We start from the raw sequence: 21,058 nt of genomic DNA, 5'->3' as shown, positions 1-21,058 counted from the left end.
TAGTAACGAAAACACCTCCAGCTAAGGGTCGACATTTCACCCTTTTTACACATGTGCTACAATAAAAGAAGAAAAAGAATAGAAATATTTGAAACTGTTATAAATTAAATCTGCCAGTGAAACTACTACTTATTTTTGCCAATACTAAATAGGCAGCATTATCTAAAAATCTTTTTTTAACCTTACATGTTATGTTTTTCCCTAACCAAAAGCCCTTCCCCTTTAATAACTTAAAACAAGCTCCTGTATCTGTCTGAAAAATCACAAGTTTGTCTTATTTTTTCCCCAAGTGTAAGATATTTGCACTAAAAATTGGACAAAAATATTTGGTATAATTTGTTTTTGCACTGTAAATTGAAGAATATAAATATTCTGTTTTAGACCCAAATTTCTTCATACTTCTAAAGTTTTTAGAATATTTAAGAAATTTGAGTACAAAATATTTACTTGGGAAATCAGGATTCCCATATAATCTGGAACTTGGCTTCAATATTTTCCAGGTCTGGCTACATATGGAAAAACAATGTATTCCCCAACCCTCATCACATTTTCTAAATATTAAATTTCTCTTAAGAGTTCATCTTTCATTTCATCCTCATAGTTACTTATATCCTTCCTTCTTTCTCCTTTTCTTTATTTACCAAGTCCTTCATTTTTCTCCTTCGAGTGTTCTTTTCGTTTTTCCTTCTGCCGTCCATCAGTTGTCATAAAATATGATTTCATGAATATGTCTTTACTATTGTAGATTTTGAAATTAACCTAAAGGACTACGATCCCTGGAAAAAAATATTTTATATGTCAACTCAGGAAGACACTCAACCAGTAAACAGGTTTTATTTTTTTCCATGTTCCAGAAACCTCAAACTCTGAAGTGAACTTCCTATTCAGCAATACGATAAAGGGATATTTCACTTCTTTTCTGCTATGTGAACTGACTTGAATCAGTTCCATTTTAGTATAAATGCAGCTTCCTAGTTTTATTCAGCATTTGAGCAATCCATACTCTAAAGTGACCTAGAGGTACACAAAAAAAAAGTAAAATAGACATTTTTAGACTTTTAAATGAAACAAAATAAAATGCTATTTTACAAACCAGTTATTTACCATAAGAAAGGAACAGGCTGAAGCCCAGGCTTATTGTTGTCAACACAACTCAATCAGAAACTCAAAACTGAAAAGGGATAGGAAAAACATCAAGTCGTGGTGTGACAAATCTGACCTAAACGATGCAATTTTAATATCAAATCCTAAAAAGCAACTTTTTTTTTTTTTAGAAATTGAGTTTCTTATTGGCCAAGAAATGGAATAACATCAAAAACTCAAACATTTGATAATTTGTTTTTCTCTTATTTAACCATGTCTGGAAATTGATGAAAGCAAATTCCTTCCCACTTCAAACCTTTCAAGTCTTGACTTAACGGACGAATCGCTTCCCAATTCATCCGGCATTTGTATCGTGTGTTTCCGACAGTTTGCAAAGTGCAGCCAGTTCATAAAAGATGTGTTTTGTTTTGACATGTGAGGTCTTTACTGATAAAGTGATGAGAAATACAGTACAGTATATACAGTATTCACAGCAGTTAAGGCGACGTTACAGGGACATTTCATGCACGCTGTACATTTGACAAAAGTTCACAAACTGTTACAAAAGGGCACGTTTACATCGAAAGTTCAGCAAACCTGAAGAGAAGTCACAAAAAAATAGTACATTTGCTCCCTGTCAGAAAAGTACAAAAACTGTGAGCATTAATACAAAAAGAAGAGACGTTTTAAAAAAAACAAAACAAAAAAAAAAAACCGCTCAACGTTCAGCAGGCACACACACATCGTGTTCACTGGCATCACTATTCTAACCTAAACTCAACCCAGATTTTTCTCAGTGGCCAAAAACGAAGACTTATAAACACACAACTTTAAAGTGCAGAAACCCTCGGGGAAGCAGTCGGTTTGGTTTTATTGCTTTTTTTTCCTTCCTCTGCCCCCTGAAATGCTGAGACTTGACGTGCACCGAATCGTGGAAGACCCAAAACGAAGACTTTTAACGATCAGATCCCTTATTATCACCCTGGACTTCATGTTCCTTTCTCCCACAGCGGTGTCATGACATCGCCATGACATCGCCATGATCCGTTTGGGCGAAATGAGTCGTTTCGACACCAGGAATGTTAAATATCAGAAGTTTGAAACACGATTGGTAGCTCTCAGATTTATGGGAATATACTGATTTCTGTTCAGCCGAGCTGCCCGTAGTGTTGAAATACGCAAAAAATGATCATTTTCATACAACAAAAACCCCCCAGCCTTGTTCAGGTGGAACATACAGTACGTAAAGTCTAAACTCTGCACATGGTGATAAATAATATGTACAGGTTAATCTACAATAATAATAGTAAAAAAAAAACATTTAACATGATAGAGGATGTTTATTTTGGCAACTATTAAATCCATCCAGTGGAAGCTTTTTTTGTCTAGTTTCTAAATTAAAATTCCTTATTTTACTGCTGAATCTGGAAGTGGCTAAAGCTTTGGAAACCAAGATGAAAAAAAAAACAACAACACTGCAGTTCAAGAATGTTAAAGTTTCTTTCTGGCTCTCCAGACAAACTGGAAACATAAAGTAGACCATGTTCTGGTGGATGCTGTAAAGGGGAAGCTCTAGTTTTTAACTGATGTTAGGTTTCTACTAACTGAATAGTTTTAATGCCTCTGTAGTACCGGCTGCCTGCCTGTGGAGGGCGACCTTTCATTTCCATATGCTCTTCCTCTGGAACAAACAGCAGAAAACAGCTGCACCATAATCTAAACTGAGACGGGAATATTTCCACATGAATACAAAAGTTAGCCTTAATCTGAATATTAAGTATTTTTAAGACTGCAGACCGTGTAAATGAAATATCTGAACCACCACCACTCCAGAACTTACTCTTTTAAACCTCCATTCGGCTGGGTGTTTTATTTTTTTTAACTTTATTTTGAAGAGTAGGGAAAAATACGCTGCGCTGACAACACTCTTACGTTGCTAGGTAAAGACTCAACGTTAGCAAGAGAGCGCGAGACGATGGGTTACATGAACACTGAACATATTACAGCAAAGCCGCTTTGCTAGGCTAGTGATTCAGAAATGCTAACTAAGCTAATCAGTAATATAGGATGTGAAAGCCCACCACAAAACTGTCCTGAAACGATGCCTGCACTGAGCAAATGAGAAAAAAACAAAAGCTCAAGAAATAACATTAAATCTGCATTAGGTGTGTTGGATGTAAGAAGTACGATGCTGAATGTTTTGAGAGAGTTTCTGCGTTTATATGTATTAGCTATGAGCGGCGTTTCGTCTCCATCCAGTCAAAAGGATGTGGCTCAAAGTTCAGGAGGTAAAACATCTTGTTCTCTTACTACAGAGTTCAATGAGGGCAACATAATTTTTCTGCCCCTTTAAAGCATCCATTTGTGCCAGGTCTGCAGAGCAACATGATGCCAAAGGCCACACACACACACACACACACCTACACACACACACTATAAAATACTGTTGACGAAGCACGCTGGGTAATGAGGCATCAACAGTGCAGTAAACCAAGCCCACCCCGAGTCACACAGTCTGTAATCTCACACACACACACACACACACACACACACACACACACACACACACACACACAGAGAGAGAGAGAGAAAGCCTCTTCAGCGCAGTCAGCAGGCCAAAGGAATGTTTTGCTACATTAACTTGAAATTTGCTCTCCAGAGCTGTGAGAATCTGACTTTTTGTTCTCAGATGTTTTAAAACTCAAAATTATAATTATTTCAAAATGTTTAAAAAAAAAAAAAACACTTCAGCAATCCAGGCCTGAACGAGAGGCACGATGATTAGCTCACTCCTCTACCTGCGTCCCAATGTCAGATATCCACGAGTCATCGAGTTTTAAGGAATCAATGACAGGCGGCGGCCTCTAGGGGGCAGACACAGAAATGTACAGTGCTGGAACTTTTCCACATTTTGTCTCGTTGCACTTTTTGTCTGTTTTTCCTTATTAACGCCGTGTGTGTTTTGGCACATTAAACAAACTGCATCGACAGAAACACATCAACAAGTCCATCTGTTCCATTTCCACTGGATAAATCGGTTAGTGGCGCACGAGAAAGTCAGATTAGTGTCCTCCAGAGAGACAGTGACAGATATACACCCGCGTCAGAGACAGTCACAGGTAAACTTTAGAAAATATACACACTTATACCCAAAATATATTAGAGAAAAATAGCTTTGGCCTATTTCTGTCCGACTCTATACAACAACTCAAGCCTCTGTTTTTTATTTTTCAGCTTCTCTTTATATTATAAATATCTTCAGGTTTAAATAGAAGTAGATAAAAAGCCTTCTCCCTCTGTCATAAGACTTTAGTATTTTGGTTTGATTCTCTGAAGTGAGAGCAAAAACGTTTCAACTATAAGCTCAGTAGAAAAACAACTAATTATATCTGTACACAGTCCCAAAAAAAGAAAATTTCAATGACATGTGCATAGGCAGTGGGATCACTGAGGCGCCTAAAATATTCAGACTAATATGCCAAAAAAGTCTAAATGTGTCCAAAAAGGCTCAATAAAATTTAAAGTTTCTAAAACAACTTATGTTTAAAGCCAAAAGAAGGGATTAAAAAATAATTGGAGAGGGAAAAGAGGTTGGGAAATTTTAAATACGTTGATTTTTCAAGGAAAAAGAAAAAAAATAAATAAANAAATTTGCAATTTCAAAAATATCTCAATAAAAACACTACCAATTTCTGAATTAGTCATCAAAAAAAAAAAAAAAAAAGACATTTTTGGCATTTTTTTATGGCTTTTCTCATAAAATAGCATAGTTGATTACAGTACAGTGGACCCTGGTATTCATGGGGCTTAGAGACCACAGCTATCCATGAATAGTTGAAATATGTGAAAAATTTACAAAAACTATTAACACTGGCTGTTTTAATAGTTCAAATATCCAATATACCTTCATCTGCATTAATACGAACAGTGAAAACCGTATTAGCTTTACCGCAGAAGCTAACATCCAGCCTTCACTTTTCTGTTTATGCTCGGAGCATGTGGTGGTGAATTGTCATAGGAAAACCCGGAGCGGAGTTTTAGCGGTATGATAATTTTTCCTATTAACCAAGCGGAATGGATTCTTTCATGAAGCAACGGACCCTTTGCACGTGACGTCATGCTATTCAGAAAGCAGCCATGACAGAAGTCAAACCAACATAATTCCGCGTTAGCTCCTGCAAAGCGGATCAAAAATCAGACAATGGCAGCCTAATACTGCTTTTAGTTAGTAGATTTCACAGTAATTATGTCAAAGATCGGCTGAAAACAGACCTGAATCCACAGCAAACGTTTTGGTCTAGAAACTTTTTGACGAGGAAAGAAGACAGCGATGGATAGTAGTCACTAATCGTAAGGACCAGCAGCCCTTGATGTACTCACAGATTTGGAGCAAACATTTTTTGCACGAAAATTAATGTTAATACACCTCTTAAGGAAGTGAGAGTAGTAAGACGTAATGTGTAGATGGATTTCCATTGACAGTTTGAAAATAAATTTACCCAATAGAAATAAGGCAATTTCATTTTTTGATAAAAACCTTTAGCACTGGCAAGTAGGGCTGTATAATAAAATCAATTCTACGATATTTATCGATTTTTCATCCGCGAGTATCGATACATTAAACCGTAGGAGTCCATAGGCTTTATATGCGTCTTTTTAACGTGTCTGATTTGTGACGGCGCAGCAGCAAGACTCCGCCTCCCCCAGTCTCACTTTCCACTTGTGCTAAAAGTTCTCATTATAAACTTTTAATAAAGGTTTTGCACAGATTTGTAATGGAAATGCAGCTAATACTGTACTATGAGGAAATGCCCCGAAATCATATAGCCTATCATATATGAAAAAGATATATACTAAGGTCCAGGACTTTAGTCTAAAGGATTTAGACTTTTGTACACTTTTAGGTGTTCTGTGGGGTAAGACAAACCATTGTTTATAAACTGGCATGTAAATTCAAGCAAAGTCTGAGATTTGATTAAATCGACGAATACATCAGAAAACCAAAGGTATAGGTCGGATTCTAAGCTAGCTATTTCTGACTTTTGTAAATACTGCTGTCTATGAGCACCAAGTGTATTTCCACAGATAAATGATCTCGACTTAAACCAGTGGAAGCCATAGATAAGTAAAAAAAAAAAACTGGGAAAACAATCTCTGTTCGATACTCCTGTCATGGCGGCTTTACATGATTAGGTGACGTACTTGCAAAGGGTCAACAGAAACAGCGTTGGGGGAAGTAATATTTAGTTATTAATTCTGGGAGGGTCCAAACAAATATTATGTTAATGTGACTCATAATTCTTACGTCATCCATGATGGTTGTCCTGGATTGGCTACTGGCCAACATCCCTCTGGCTAATAAACATCTCTAAGCTTAAGTATACTTGAACACAGCCTTGGAAAAATGTCTTTTGTTGTATGTTATGGGACTGAAAAACATGAAGTGATCGTTTTGCAAATTTGGGTGTAAAAGTTGGTTTAAAATTTGAATTCTCATAGAAACACTGCTGTGCAAACAGCAGCCAATATCATGTTAAGTATCATTGCACTGAGATATTTCAGCTTCTCAAGCTGCATTTTCTTTTCAGTATTTGATAATATCTAATAGTTTAGATATGTTCTGCGAAAAAAGCGCTAGTAGGCGAATTTCCCACAAATAACTTGGAATTTACATTCCAAAGTAAAATCCACAAACACTGTGTGGGTCCACTGTATCTCGATTTCTGCTTGTTTTTTGTGAATTTCCTTTCTCCTTTTCATCAGTATCACAATATTTTACCAAAAAATGGGACCAGCCAGTGTGAAGATTTTCTTAAAAAATGTGGGGCCTCTATGTCTGCCCTTTCAGCTGATCACAGTGAAAAAAAAAAAAAAAAAAAAATCCTCAAACCCCCCATTTTCAGGTTTTAAAAAAACACCTGCAGTGAGCCAAGCCGCTCGATTCAACGTTCCTCTTTCTGAGTTAGTAAATAAAGCCGCTCCAGACGGACTTGGTTCCCTTTCTGCACGCTGACGAGGGGGAATTCAAAGTGCTGCGTTACTGCGAACGACGGAGAGGTGAACCGTGGCGTGACGCGGAGCGGCGTCGCGTCGGTCCCGTTGCTCCGCTGCTCACACCAGCAGGGGGGGTTTGGAGGAGGCCTCGTCCACCAGGGCCTGCACCGTGACACACACCTTCACCAGGCCCTTCTCCTCCAGGATGTGGTGAGGCAGACACAGCTTGTCCTGGGAGGGACGGACAGGGACGAGAAAGAGGGAGGGAGGGGGAAAAATGCAGGAGCAGATGCAGAAAGAGAGACACAACGCTAGTAAATATAAAACGTTTGAGGAGAATGTGTGAAAGTTTCCAGGGTCTGGTCTGCTGTTTGATGTAGTACTGTAAAAATGTATGTTTTGGCTTTTTTGTCACTTAATCTTTCATATCACATCATAATTATTATTATTTTTTTTTTTACAATGTATCTACAAGATATTGTCCTCTAAAAATAGTAACTGGTTGGGCCTCCATAGCAACAACCGAGAACAAGAGTGATAAGAGAAAAAGATTATTGTCAAAAAACTGACTTTATTCTAGTATTATTTGACTATTTTCATAATGACTTTATTCTTGTGAAACTATTCTCCTATTATAAACTATTATTTCCACTATTCTCATAGTAATATAATAATTACACTGTCAAAACCAGTGTAATTACTGCACAAGGTTAAAAATTCGACCTTTAGAACACAAATGGAGGAATAAAAAAATCCAACACTGTTTCATTCTCAATATTCTCTTTTGTTTGTTATACTTTATCCAGTCTGGGAAAATTACTCATACAAATTCTGTACTTTTCAAAACTGCATGTCTACTTTCACAGATTGTGTGCTTTTTAAAAAACATCTTCACTCATATTCTGAGGAAAAAGGCTCATTTCAAACCAGCAGCAAATAGTTACACGTAAACAGGAAGTAAAATCTGAACCTTCTTCTTGTTTTACATATCTGATTTACTATACTATTTTATTCAGATCATGATTAACATTTTTATTGTGAACTTAAAAAGAAAAACAAAAAACAAAAACAACACCATGCTGTAAAACAGTAGAATACTTTAATTAAGATTATTTATACTGTGAGAGTCTCATACCTACTTCTGGGCGATGGTCAAAACTCTGCCTCAATTTATAATTAAACATGTAGTCACTTAAAATAAATTTGCATGAAGTAATATTTCAAAGACTTAATGTCAACTCTGTACCCTGACTAGATTTAACCAAACCAAAAAATGTCTGAAATACATTCATGGTAACAAAATATAGTTGACTGGTTTGTAATGTTGTGAATGTCAATAAAAAATAAAAAAAAGAAAGCCTAAAGTTGCCAACTACTACCAAGTCCAGGGATCACAGCACTGTGCTTACTTTTAAAAATCAACAGATTTTAATAAACACCATATTACACTGATCTACTTTGATCCTAAAGCCAAAATAACAAACGGACCCTGTTAGAAAAATGCAGCTGTCTCTGGCTGAGCTCCATGACGGCCGCTGGATTTTACAGTAGATATTTTTTAAGTCGAAAATAAAAAAAAAATAAAAAAAAAAACCTTTTCATTATTCATTTTCACATGAGATTCAAAAAATACAATATATAGATATTTTTGTATTTTTTACGTCATTCTCAAATCAAAAATCAAACGCTTCTACAATTCAGCGATCGCTTCTGGCACCAGGGCGGGGTGGAGGGCGGAGCTTCACAGGGGAACAGGATTTAAAATGTAATGAAGTATCGGGGACGTTTTAGAAATGTTTAATTTAGGATGTAAGGATAAAGGCAAAAGTACAAACAACATCGATATGTTGTAGTCCTTTGAATTTCCCACGAGAATGAATAACAGAATAAAAGTTTTTTAAAATTATTTTTCAAGTTTTGATTCTCAATTGCAAAACGATTGAATGAAACGTTCACGGACCAACGAGGTCCACTAGCGTACAAATTCAAAAACAATCTGCTTATTGTAACACAATATAGTGCATTTGGTGGCGGGTTCACTGTTTCAGATGGGCGCTATGGCAACAGTCGGTCCTGTTCTGCTTCTGATCCAGTTTATTGCAAAGAGAAAAGAAAAGCGTAGAGGAAGTGGCTCATTCTGCTCCGTGTTCTTCATGTCTGCTGAAGGATGGCTTTGTTTATTCCAGTCAAATGCCACAATCAAAGCGGCTGCCTCAAAAGGTTAACAGACCTACTCTAACTCTGAGACGCGTGACAACAAGGCATCGAAGACAAAGGGAATGATCTCACGGCTCGGATTTGTGTGGTGACAAAAAGAGGGCGGGGCCTATGGGGCCGGGGGAGGAGCCTGGCCAGGAGGAAGGCGGAGCTCGTTGCTACGTCAGCTCGATCCAACTGTAGGCTATGAACAAGAGAACCAAGCAGAGGACGTGAACCAAGCTGGAGCCAATCACATCCCAGATCTGCCAAGCGGGAGGCGGGGTTTGGGTGGTGACGGAGACCAATGAGCGAGTCTCTGAGGCCCTGCAGGGGGCGGGGCTTCTGGCTGGGATTGTCTTGTCGTGCTTCCTGTCCGGAGGGGCCGTGTCCAAGGCGACCAGGGCCAGAACGGTGGCGCGGACCGGGTGCAGACGGCACTGCGTGATGTCGTAGGGCGTACAAAGGGAAGACTGGCGCCCCCGACAGGAAGAGAGAGGCAATGCAATGAAGGCGGGTCAGACAAAAGAAAGAAAGGGAAAAAAAACAAGATGGAATGGAATGGCAGAATGAAGACAGGATGAACAGTAGAAGAAACCAAAGCAAGTGAGTGAGTGAAAGACAAAAGAAAAGAAAATTGGATGTAAAGATGGAAGAAAATGAGGAGATGAGGGTTGAAGTGCAGATATAAAAATGGACAGAAGAAAAAAAAAGTATAAAAAGGGAAACAGACAAAAGGTTAAATGAAGACAGAAAGAAAACAGGAGTTCACACACAAACAAATAGAACCAAAACGAAACAAAGGAAAGAAAGAAAGTGAAACAGAAAGAAAAAGAGCAAAAGAAAGGAGAGAGAAAGAAAGAAATAGAAAGGAGAACAAGAAAAAAGAAAGGGAAAGAAAGAAGCCAAGAAATAAAGAGGGAAAGACAGGAAGATGGTGTGATCCAGCCGAAAGGTAAAAAAAAGAAAAAAAGAAAAGGCAGGAGATTAACCAATGGACGCAGAGGTCAAAAGTCACAAGTCTGAGCCGGCAGGGAGCAGAGGCAGGCAGGGGGTTACCACGGCAACCGTCAGGGATGCTTACTGAGAGGATGCTCAAGTAATCCTGGTGACTGGTTGGCCCTCTCGCTCCCAGTAAGCAGCCCAGTAAGGGGGGGGGGAGGCGGCTGATGGGAGGCCAGAGCACGGAGCGCAGTAAAGCGTCGGCAGTAAAAAGCATTCAGCAGCATCCGCAAAGAGGCTCCAAGCTGTCAGCAAGCAGCGGCGGAGGTCAGAGGTCACACAGCAAAAGACACAACCAGAGGGTTTTTTTTTCTTTTTACAGAAAAAACGTAGAACATACTGACAAACAGAAGAAAATCATTAAGTAGAGAGAGAGAGAGAAAAAAACAGGACAATAAAATAAGCACATCGATATGAAAGCAGGAACAAAAAAAAAAAAAAATCTCAATAACGGGACAGTTTTTCTCGATGCGATACTTCCAGGAGATTTTGAACAAAATATGAAAATTGTTTTGCCACCAATGGGAAGAATTAGGATTTGATGCACCGTGTGGTGATTAATAATGTAAAAATGATCTCACTCTATGAGGTTTCTTCATGGGGAAACCTGAAACACAAACTTTTCCCCTCTGCATCGTCAATAAATTCATGCTAATTAGCGTCTCAAAAACTCAAATAATACCTGACCTATGACCCCAAACAGTCACACCATGGCTTCCGTCAATCATAACGGGCAAGGATCATATCCCCAACTCCAACATCTCTCTGCCTGGCCTAACTATACAGCCAGGCAGAGGTTTAAAGAGAAGCGGCAAAAGCAAATGAGCTGGATTAGCAGAGCAAGCTAACAACTGATGATGTCAACCAGGAAATGTCACTGTGAAGTCTAATCTCTTCCGTCAGGAAATTGACCTGACGGAAGAGTCAGGTGGACATCCTTCATAATCCACAATGATCTTTGAAGACACTCGGACAATATGAGTTTCAGCATTTAATTTCACTTTTGGGGTAAATAAAGTATTTTTAAATATTAAATTGCACCTGTTTCTTTAAGGTTGTGGTCAGCCTAGTCTATGAATTAAAACACATGGAATGACGGTTTATCCCTTTAACTATCTTCGTTTCCTGTCTTTAAACCAAGCTAAGCTAACTGCTAGCTGCTGGATTCAAGTTCATCTCAAAAAATGTCGAACTACTCCTTTAAGACTTGTTGCACATCAGAGAGTATGAATAGGATTCCTTCATACTGCAGGAAGTGTGTTTGTGTTAGTAGCTGCATTTCCATTACACATTTGCACAAATCTTTGTCAATATTACCACTAATGATGGGGAAAAATAAAAAATGCAAATGCAGCGTTTCCATTAAATAAACGCAATCAAAATCAAACATGAATAAGTTTGTTCACGCGATATGTCACTAAAAACATCTTCCTCCCACCACTTCCTGTCGTATTCTTTGTCGTTTCTGCCAGTAGTAACATTTGGTTGTTGAGAACATGAATGTGTGATGCGGAAAAATTGCAGTTTTTGTGAAATATGCTAATTTTGATACAGCTGAAAAAACCCCATCTTAGCCTAGCGCCAAAACTTTCCATTAAAAAAAAAAACTTTTTCAAAAGTGGCGTGTTTCTATTATGCATGTTTATTTTCATAATTCCGATTGGCACAATTGTAACATCAATGGGAATGCAGCTAGTGTAATCACACCCACACACACACAGACATTTACACCGAGACAGTAAAGCCGAACCAAATATCACAGTCAGCAGGTTGACTACAGTTTGGGTCAAATCCCGTCAAGATGGAGGAAGCTAGAAGCTGAAGGCAGTGATGACAGCGGTGATGATGTCAGCGTCACATGTTGATGTTAAATGACTTGATTTGAAGCGATCGGGACAAAGAGGAGGAAAATGGGAGAGGGTGGGGAGGAACCAGAGCTGAGAGACGGCTGAGTGGGTTCCCAGGTTTTTATATCGTTACAGAAACATGTATTCTGGAGAAAATCATCGGCTTTGTTGCACAAATCGTGTGAGTTTTTATTGCAGGAGAGGAAATGCTGCTTTTACATACGAGGAACCATCAGCCTTCCTCCCACTTCTGGTTCAGTATCCTGCAAAACTCCTCATTTGGATGATAAATCTATCAAATGTGTTGCATTTTAAATGGAAAATGTAACTGTTACTTTTCTTTCAAGCAAGATCTCTTTTGCAGGACACCTTTATGTTTTATTTTATATCTCAATAAAACAAGTTGTCTTAGGGAGTTAGTCTGTTGAACTGAGGATGTTTTCATGTCCTGCTCCAAACTAACAGAATTAGCGATGCACCGATCCACTTTTTTCATTTCTGATACCAATACCTGAGGTTTTGAATTGACTTAAAAAGTTTCTTTTTTTTAAAAAGCATGGACATAAATGTACTGGATTACAAATGTATTTGATAACTCTGCACCAGTCCAGCATACTTCAACACACCACTGGCTTCAGAAGCCTGGTCAAACAGAGAACCAACTTTAATTTGTTCAGTCTGTGCAATTATGAGTATAAAAGCCAATTTAAAATAAATAATAATCAAGAAACTGAAACTGACAAAAGCAATAGGTTGACTGCTTTGGTCAAACATGGAAAAATAAACCGCAACAAACCTACAAAATTTAATACTTGATCCAGAAATGTTTCAGATATTAATCTGGGATCGGTGCATCTCTAAGCAGCATACCTTCCCTTCACAACGTTTTGGATGGAAACATGAAATCCGTCCCCAGCTCACAGAGAACCTCTTCACAGAAAAGCCCGTCTTACCTGCGGCACGCCTATTTTCCTGCAGGCGTCCAGGAAGTTCTCCACGTTCCGCCGGCACTTGGCCATGCTGAGCTTGGGCTGGAACGACAAGCGACAACAATCCGGGTGAGACGCCGCCGTATGTTGGCGGCCGACAGATTTAAACTCCCCCGCGGTGTAATACGTACCACGGCGGGCGAGGGGACATGGATGCTGGCGACGGAGCGCGGGCGAATGTGATTGGCCAGGTGGCAGAGGACGACGCCATCCATCAGAGACGAGCCCAGGTCTTCAGGGAGGACGACCTTCAGTCGGCTCTCGATGATCTGAGGAGGAAGGAGGAGGCAGGTTGGAAGGATAGAGCTGGGAAAGGTCAAAGTTCATACACGTTTGCTTATTTCGACGTTTCAGTCCTTTCCAGACCTACATTTCTAGATATTTGCAACAGTTTTATAACATTCAAGAGCTGCTTCACTACTATTTTTTTTAAGGTCAGTCTAATTTCACAAACAAGTCAGGGGTGCCAAAAGTGCAGCCTGGGGGCCATTTCCAGCCAACCTTCAGAGGATGGAAACATGACAAACTGATTCACATGTGGTTTTAATTGAGATTATTCTTTAAAGGAAACACCTCAATTGGGAAGTTGTGTGTGTGTGTGTGTGTGTTGTTTTTTTAAATTACCAGGAATATTGACAAAGTTTAGCACACGTTTGTAATAGAAACGGCGCTCCTGTCATGTGGGCTAACAAATGTAGCCTTTTGTCCTCTGCATGTCCTTTTGCTATGTGAATGCAGCGGTTCGTCCCACTGAGGTTAGCTTAGAGTTGTCTCACGTCTCTCAGCTGCTCCATGAGCTCCAGCTCCTCCCTCAGCTGCTCCATCTTCCTCCTCATGGTGAACTGGGGGTCCACGGACTCCATGCTCTTGTGGCTCCGCAGGAACACTGCAGCAACAACATGCAGGACAGCGGACACAGAGAGTAAACAGGCTGCTCACATGGTGCTGGGCTAAAGGGACACAATGCTGAGATGGAAATATCCATGTTGATTAATGCTGCGGTCTAAAAGTGGAGTTGGATGAGCTGCTGCGGTTTGCTGAACACTGGAAGAGATTGCAGAACCACGACTCAGGGGGAAGGAGCAGTAGGAAGGAAGGAAGGGAAGGCACAAGGAAACAAGGAAAGAAGAAAGAAAGCGAGAAAGGATACAAGGAAGAATGGACCTGGGAGTCTGAATTTTGTATCACAGACAAGCAAAGCTGGTATGACCATAAAAAAAATCATTGAATCCTTGAACACAAGTGAAGACACAAGGAAGGACACATGGAAAAAGGGAAGAGAAGAGAGATACAAAAAAGAAAGGGAGGAAGGACACAAGGAAGAAAAGAATATAAGTAAAGCTGTAATGAAGGGAGGAATGACAAAAGGAAGGATGCAAAGTAGAGAGGATAGAAGGATAAAATGGAAAAGAGAGAAATGATGCAATGAAAGAAAGAATGAAGGGAGGATGCACACAAGGAAATAAAGAAAAATGGATTCAAGTAGGGATAAAATAAAAAACACAAGGAAGAAAAGAAACAAAGAAGAAACGGAAGACGACAGAAATTTTTTAAAGCACAATGATGAAGATCATTACAGCAAGTCTCCATGTTTCTCTGCTGGTTCATCAAATATTCTGACCTGAAGCTCTGAGCTGCTGCCCGTCACTGAGTGGAGTCACTTCCTCATTATTCACCTGAACTAAGCTTTTCATGTCGGATCCTATGAACGACTCAAATGCTGTAAACTTCATCAGCGTCCTTCAAGCAGTTTGAGTCACATTCAGGTTGATTCATTTCATATGAAGCTTTCGAAATGTTTTCAACAACGAGAGGCGTTAAAACACTCAATAAAAATAAACCTAATCTTGACCTGCATCACTGAGACGCTTTCAGAGCGGCTGCATGCACACACCACAGCAACGTGGTCTCTCTCACACACATGATCTCACTTCCTCCCAGAAGTCCCACTGACAATTAAAGATGGCTGCCGGTCATAAAGCATGCAGAGCGCTTATATAAGCATTGCATTCACATGCAGCCATGCAGTCGGAGCTTGGAGCGCCGTCAGCTTGGACTTTGAGAGCAGAGTGGTCATGTGACTGGGAATGTTTCTCAGAATCACCTGCTGCACGTTTTCGTCACAGAACAAACACAAATATGGCTTCCTGATTAGAAAGGCCGGCTGGTTTTAGCCTAACTGAAGGCGGTTTTTTTTATATTTATTTACTACAAACAAACAAAAATAAATCCTCTAACTGAGCTGAGCTCTTCGACATTTTTCCCCCCCAAATTCTTGCTTAAAAATAAATAAATAAAATCCAATATATGATCAATGCAACGACTTAAAACGATCAAAGATCCAGACTGTGACTGAATTCAGGTTAACAAGGATAAATGGGGACTTGAACGGCGGGAGCGTTCCTGAGCTGAGTGTAGGCGGGATGAGAGCGTGAAACATACTCGGCCTTTTCACAGATGCTGAATCAAAACACACACATGAAACACCCACACACACTTGGAACGATCCACCTTCTCGCTGTCCCATTTTCTACACGCTGAAATCACGATGCTTCACTGCTGAAACTGAAGGAAGACTAAATGCGTGCAGGTTCCCTGAACGGCCACAGGAGGGAGCTGCAGGTTTACTGCAGGGCAGGAGGATGCAGGATGTGGAGCCGAGTTTTTAAATAACGCCCATTATTAACATGTAATAAATCATCTAAAAAATAAAATAAACAAACTAGTACCATGTCTTTGACTGGAAATGTTTTTAAAGCAAAAGGAAAAAGTTTGAGATTAAAAACATATCCTCAGAGTGGGGAGCATAAAATGACCTCCTGGTATCCTTGCAGTGCATCATGGGACGTCCAGGACACAAAATCATACTTTTGGAAAAAAGTTCCAGTGAGGTTTTACATCCAAAACAAGATGAAACTTCACTTTCCTCTGATCCTGCTTTCAGTAGGAAGAGCATCAGGAAACTCTCTGATTGGCTCCAGATAAGCTCTTACAGTAAAAACCACTGGAGTTAAAAACACTCTGCAATAGTGTGTGTAACAATAGTTACTAAAAAAAAACATTGTGAGTGGATGACATCAGCTCTCTCTTGTTGCTACATGCTGCTTCTCCCCTCAGTGCTGCTGCTACTGCTGCTGCACAGCATTCTGGGAATCTGCTGACCTGCCTTCATTCAGCCCCCGTCAGCTGAAATGTGTGTATTACTGTGGTTTATGTTTCACTGTGAATTTTAAAAAGCTTGCTGTGAACGACAGGAGACACAGAAAACGCTTGGAGAAAGGTGTGTGTGCTTCCAGGTCAAACGGATGCAAGTCTGAACTTTCCTTCATGTTCTCTGCCTTCACACATCAGCAGACAGATAAGATCTGCACAATGCAGCCCAACCGGCATTAAGAGAAGAGTGTGTGTGTGTGTGTGTGTGTGTGTGTGTGTCTGGTAGGAGAAAGCGCCACCTGGGCTAAAGGTCACAGGTTCTGCTGATCTTTCTCCCTTTCTCTTTCCGTCTGTTCGATGCAGATCCGATGGCAGAGCGGTCACATGGACCAGTAACTGTTTAGCACGACCAAATGCAGGACTAATGAGGTCAGGAGCGCCGATGATGGCGGGATGATGTCACTCTGCCAGAGGCGGGAGGCAAGTACGGAGCGTTAGTCATAATCGTATCACACACACAGATAAGCTGCTCATTATAAAACACTTGAGCGAGAGAAAGGTTTAGTTCTACACTGAACAGATCAGAGAGAGAGAGCAACGCAACACGGTTCAGAGCCACTTTATTAATAAGCAGTTATTTATGTTAATAATTAACATTCCTCCCATTGCAACCATTCAGGTGTGCAAAACGCCTGGGTGGACCTAGTGCCGGCCTCGAGGGTGCAGCTCCTCCTCCAAGCTTCCAGTTCCCCCCTCAGAGCAGCCCTCCCTCATGAGTGGGGGAGCCTTGTGACCATCCCACTCAGCTCCTTCAGACTAGCCAGCATCAATTAGCAAACACCTGGTGGAACTGCACATCTGCTGAGCTCATTATAGGAGCTACTTAACAGTGAAACGCTGGTATAAATGTTGTTAAAGGGTTAATAGAGGAGCCATGTTGTGATGACTTCCTGAAGGCGGAGTTTCTTAAAGAGACAGAGGCCCAATTTCAAGGTGTTAAGTCAGGACGTAAATTTCCTTTTAAGTCATATTTTATATACACTGCATTTTGATAAGAATACAAGGTAATAATTGATTGTGCTATAAAATGGCACAATACTGCCCTTTTAAATAATCATCTGTTAACTTATCCCTGAGGATCAAACAGTACATGATGAGAATTCATAATCTGCAGCTAGAAAATGCTATTGTCCGACTAGCCTGTGAACATTTCAGAATAGATTCAGGCCTGTTTGTGAGAGAAGCAGCAACAAAGAGTGAGCAACCATCTCCACAGCTCAGGGTTGCTGCCACATATTACAGCCTTTTAAGGACCAGCAGAGCAACATGTGGCTAACCTGTTAGCGCTCACACCGGCTGGGGTTTTTCCCCAACAAGTCACTAGTTGGCATATTTATCCACAAGCCACTTAAAGGTGCCATCAACTCTGATGAGAGTATTAGATGGTTTTTAATGTGGATCCTGAATGTAATTCGAGCAGGACACAAGCAGAAACGCTTCTCACCCCTTCATGACTTGAACCAAATCAGCTGACTTTCCTTGTAGCTTCTGACCGGCCCTCACAAAGACAGACAACACAAGCAGTCACTCTAAGGCGGCTGTGATCCATCTGAAACACTGGGACCCCGTTCCAGAGGAAGTAGGATGCTCCTTCCGGGACCATTATCCAACACTTCAAATATAGCAGCTAAAAATAGACAGGCACACACAAACACAACACTCATTCATGGTGCAGATGTTACACACACACACACACACACACAAGATTAAAGGAGTGTCACAGTTTCCTAATATGGCCTGCAATGTCTCAGTGTGTGTGTGTGTGTGTGTGTGTGTGTGTGTGTGTGTGTGACTACTATGTTTTAGGCTTTAAAAAAAAAACAAACAGCTCCTTCTGTTGCATTGACATGTACTGGAAATAAAAAACAAAACTAAACGAAGAGTAAACATGAAATCTTGTTCTGTCAGTTTAAAAATAGTTTCTAAAGCCAACAGAGGATCGTATCCTGAGGTGTAACGAAGCTTTCAGCTCACAGATCGCCATAAAACAGCTTAAGGAAAATCTGTGTAAAATTATGCAATCAAAAAATGCAAGTTTTTTTGTGGTGTATAGAAAATGAACCCCTGAAAAATCGTTTCAAAAGCTGCAGGAAACTACTCGCAAAAATTCTTTACTTACAGTAAATCTGAATAGGCTGAAATGAAGTTCAGATGTTTTTAGCTGGATTTAGCCGATTTGGATTCTTTGTTGTAATAAAATAGTTTGCAGAGAGGTTGCAAAGGATCCCACTGAACAAAGGTATCAGTCAGGAGAAGACATAAGCATTAGATAAAAGAGGCACACTGCTGCAAGTCTCAATGGCGACGTGACAAAAATCATACGAGAACTAATTAACTGGATGGCAAGAAACAGAAAAGGATGACATTTTAAAATAAATCTTTAAATGAATAAAATACAAATTAATAATAACCAGAAAATTATAATGGTAGAGAAAAAACAGTGTTGGTGCTACAGGAGAAGCTAACGTCTACAGTCTTCCTTATTTTCGCTCTTGTGAGTACAACCAATCAGCAGCAAGGAAATTTAAAGGTTGCTCCTCGATTGGCTGCTTTGCAAATACCAGCCAATGGCGTCTTAAAGAGGCACTTCAGCTTTCAAACTGTGTTTTCCTTCAAATATTCTAGACATGCTCAACGAAAAAGTCTGCAAATTTCCTGTTTACTAGGGTATCGTTCCTAAAGAAAAATCTGCAAATACTCAACTTTTACAGCAACGTTTTACCCCTTTGAATAACTTCATGTCAAACTAAAATATCAGTTTGCTTTTGATTTAATTAAATAAAACATACAACACAGTATAAGTAAGTAAAATAAACAAGATGTCTTCACCTTGTAGCCTCATTTACCACCAAGAAATAAAAAAAACATTTTATTACAGCAATAAAAACAGAGGTCTGTGTTTCTTCTTCTCTGTCATCTGAACAAACTCTCACTGTCATCACTTAATGAGCCGAGTCTCAGCTCAACATGTGTGTGACCACGAGTTTCTAACACACACACACTCACACACACACACACACACACACACACACAGAGAGCAGGCCTAACAATTACCACATGTCTCCACTAGTCAGCAGCTACCGCAGAACATGAACAGCTGGAGATGAAAGCAGATGTGGCAAAGCTGCTCTTTGATCAGAGACGGCTTCGTACACACGCACCGAGGCGTCTAATGTGAAACAGCCCGTCGGGTGGGACGGGGACAGAACATGGAGAAATCGAATGCAGTTCCACAGAACAGAAGATCCACAGGATTCATTTCAGTTTCGTTCTTTTGCAGACTCATAATATCCAGAATTTAGCCAAAGAAGCATTTTTAAGTACATCTCCAAACGCAAGAAAAACTACATACAGCTCAAACATTTTAATGTGTTAAATTGGAACCCGACTAGATTATTAAACTCGCTAATATCCATTCAGACTGTGGGGAATTAAGGAATGTAGAGAAATGTAGGCAATCGGTACGCTTGACTATGAAATCTCAGCAGTCTGCAGAATGTGGCCTGCTGATGTCCGTCGGACGTGTTCACAGTACGTCTGAGTAAGAGGGAGCAGTTTCATGTTTTCCCACCATGACTCATAACTGCTTAAAAATATTTTTTTTTAAACCAGGGGGGAGAAAATGAGCAAAACAGCTCAAGAGGAAACTGTGGATAAAACATGAACGGTCACGCCACTAGTCTGGAAGTATTTTGGATATTTAAAACAACAGCAGCAACAAAAACAATCAATAATTACTAATATCGATTGGTATGAAACGCTTAGATTATGATACGTATTTCAACCATATCGCCACGCCTTAATGGTACTCAAACGCTCTAGTGAACAAAGCATATACTGGATTTACCACCCTGGTAAATCAGATTTTGTTTCAAATACTTAGAGATTTTACTTTGCAGGCATATCGCCTATGAAAGCTACTGAGATATTCACTGAAAAAGTGAAATTAGGGAATGGAAAGATGAACATCAAGCAAGTTTTTACATCAGTAATAACAGTTGACTACTCAAGATATCGGCTATTAGAATAGAAGAGAAATAACCTTTGTTGTCCTAAAGTGGGGAAATTCATGTGTAAATCTGAATTCAGTGAAGAAGAGCACTTTGGACCCGTCAGTCCAGATGTGTGTGAACTGACCAGTAAACAGAAAAAAAGTGTCTCACCCGGGCTGAGCATGCCTCCGTCGCCATGTCTACGATGTAGGGGTGAGGCCTGTGAGAGGAGGGAGGGGTCTAGACAGGAAGGAGGGGGTGAGCACGGCAGTGAGGGCGGGGCTACAACCACGAAGTGGGAAGTGATAACAGGAAGTGATGGCAGGACCGTGTGCAGTGAGAGAGGTGCCAAAGACGAGCACAGCAAGTTCATTCCACGTCAAAAAACACCCGAAAAAAAAAAAAAAAATTATAAATCACCAAGTTCAGGGGGAAAGAAAGGTCAAAGAGGAAATCAGTTAAGAATCAATGACAGAGTTATTGATTCAGAGGTTCAGGCAGGTCAGAGTCGGGGATTTTTGGGGAGTTTAACACCAAAGACATGCGGGAGGAGCATAAAAAGGAGGAATAAAAATAAAAAAATGACACACAAAACACAAAGGGCACAAAACAAAAATAAAGATTAGTGGCATTTCACAATACACATCACTCAGACATGCTGTTAGCATCATGTTAGCTTTTTTAGCAGTTAGCAGCACACTGACGTAAGCTAGCAAACTAAACTGTCAAAAAAAAAAAAAAA

General features: G+C 40.0%; 1 protein-coding gene across 6 annotated transcripts in view; it reads right to left on the bottom strand.

Annotated features, from left to right (window-relative positions):
• Positions 1 to 2,459: 2,459 nt before the first annotated feature.
• lrch1 (leucine-rich repeats and calponin homology (CH) domain containing 1) overlaps positions 2,460 to 21,058 on the bottom strand; it is an 80,196-nt gene continuing 61,597 nt past the window's right edge. For 2 of the 6 annotated variants that reach the window (XM_015061256.1, XM_015061258.1), the window contains 5 exons: positions 20,488 to 20,598; positions 13,888 to 13,997; positions 13,243 to 13,380; positions 13,076 to 13,153; positions 7,870 to 9,746 (listed from right to left, as the gene is read on the bottom strand). In XM_015061256.1, the coding sequence (XP_014916742.1) occupies positions 9,453 to 9,746; positions 13,076 to 13,153; positions 13,243 to 13,380; positions 13,888 to 13,997; positions 20,488 to 20,598 (731 nt within the window). In that variant the 3' untranslated portion in view covers positions 7,870 to 9,452. Of the gene's footprint in view, positions 7,309 to 7,869; positions 9,747 to 13,075; positions 13,154 to 13,242; positions 13,381 to 13,887; positions 13,998 to 20,487; positions 20,599 to 21,058 lie in introns of those variants that run through there. The other 4 variants (XM_015061257.1, XM_015061260.1, XM_015061259.1 and 1 more) reach the window with 3 other exon arrangements.

The sequence above is a fragment of the Poecilia latipinna genome, unplaced genomic scaffold, assembly GCF_001443285.1.
Source record: "Poecilia latipinna isolate Pla-1442-1.1 unplaced genomic scaffold, P_latipinna-1.0 Scaffold1793, whole genome shotgun sequence".
NCBI classification, from domain to species: domain Eukaryota; kingdom Metazoa; phylum Chordata; class Actinopteri; order Cyprinodontiformes; family Poeciliidae; genus Poecilia; species Poecilia latipinna.
The sequence above is the reverse complement of the archived record's forward strand: the minus strand, read 5'-3'. Positions and strand labels throughout refer to the sequence as shown.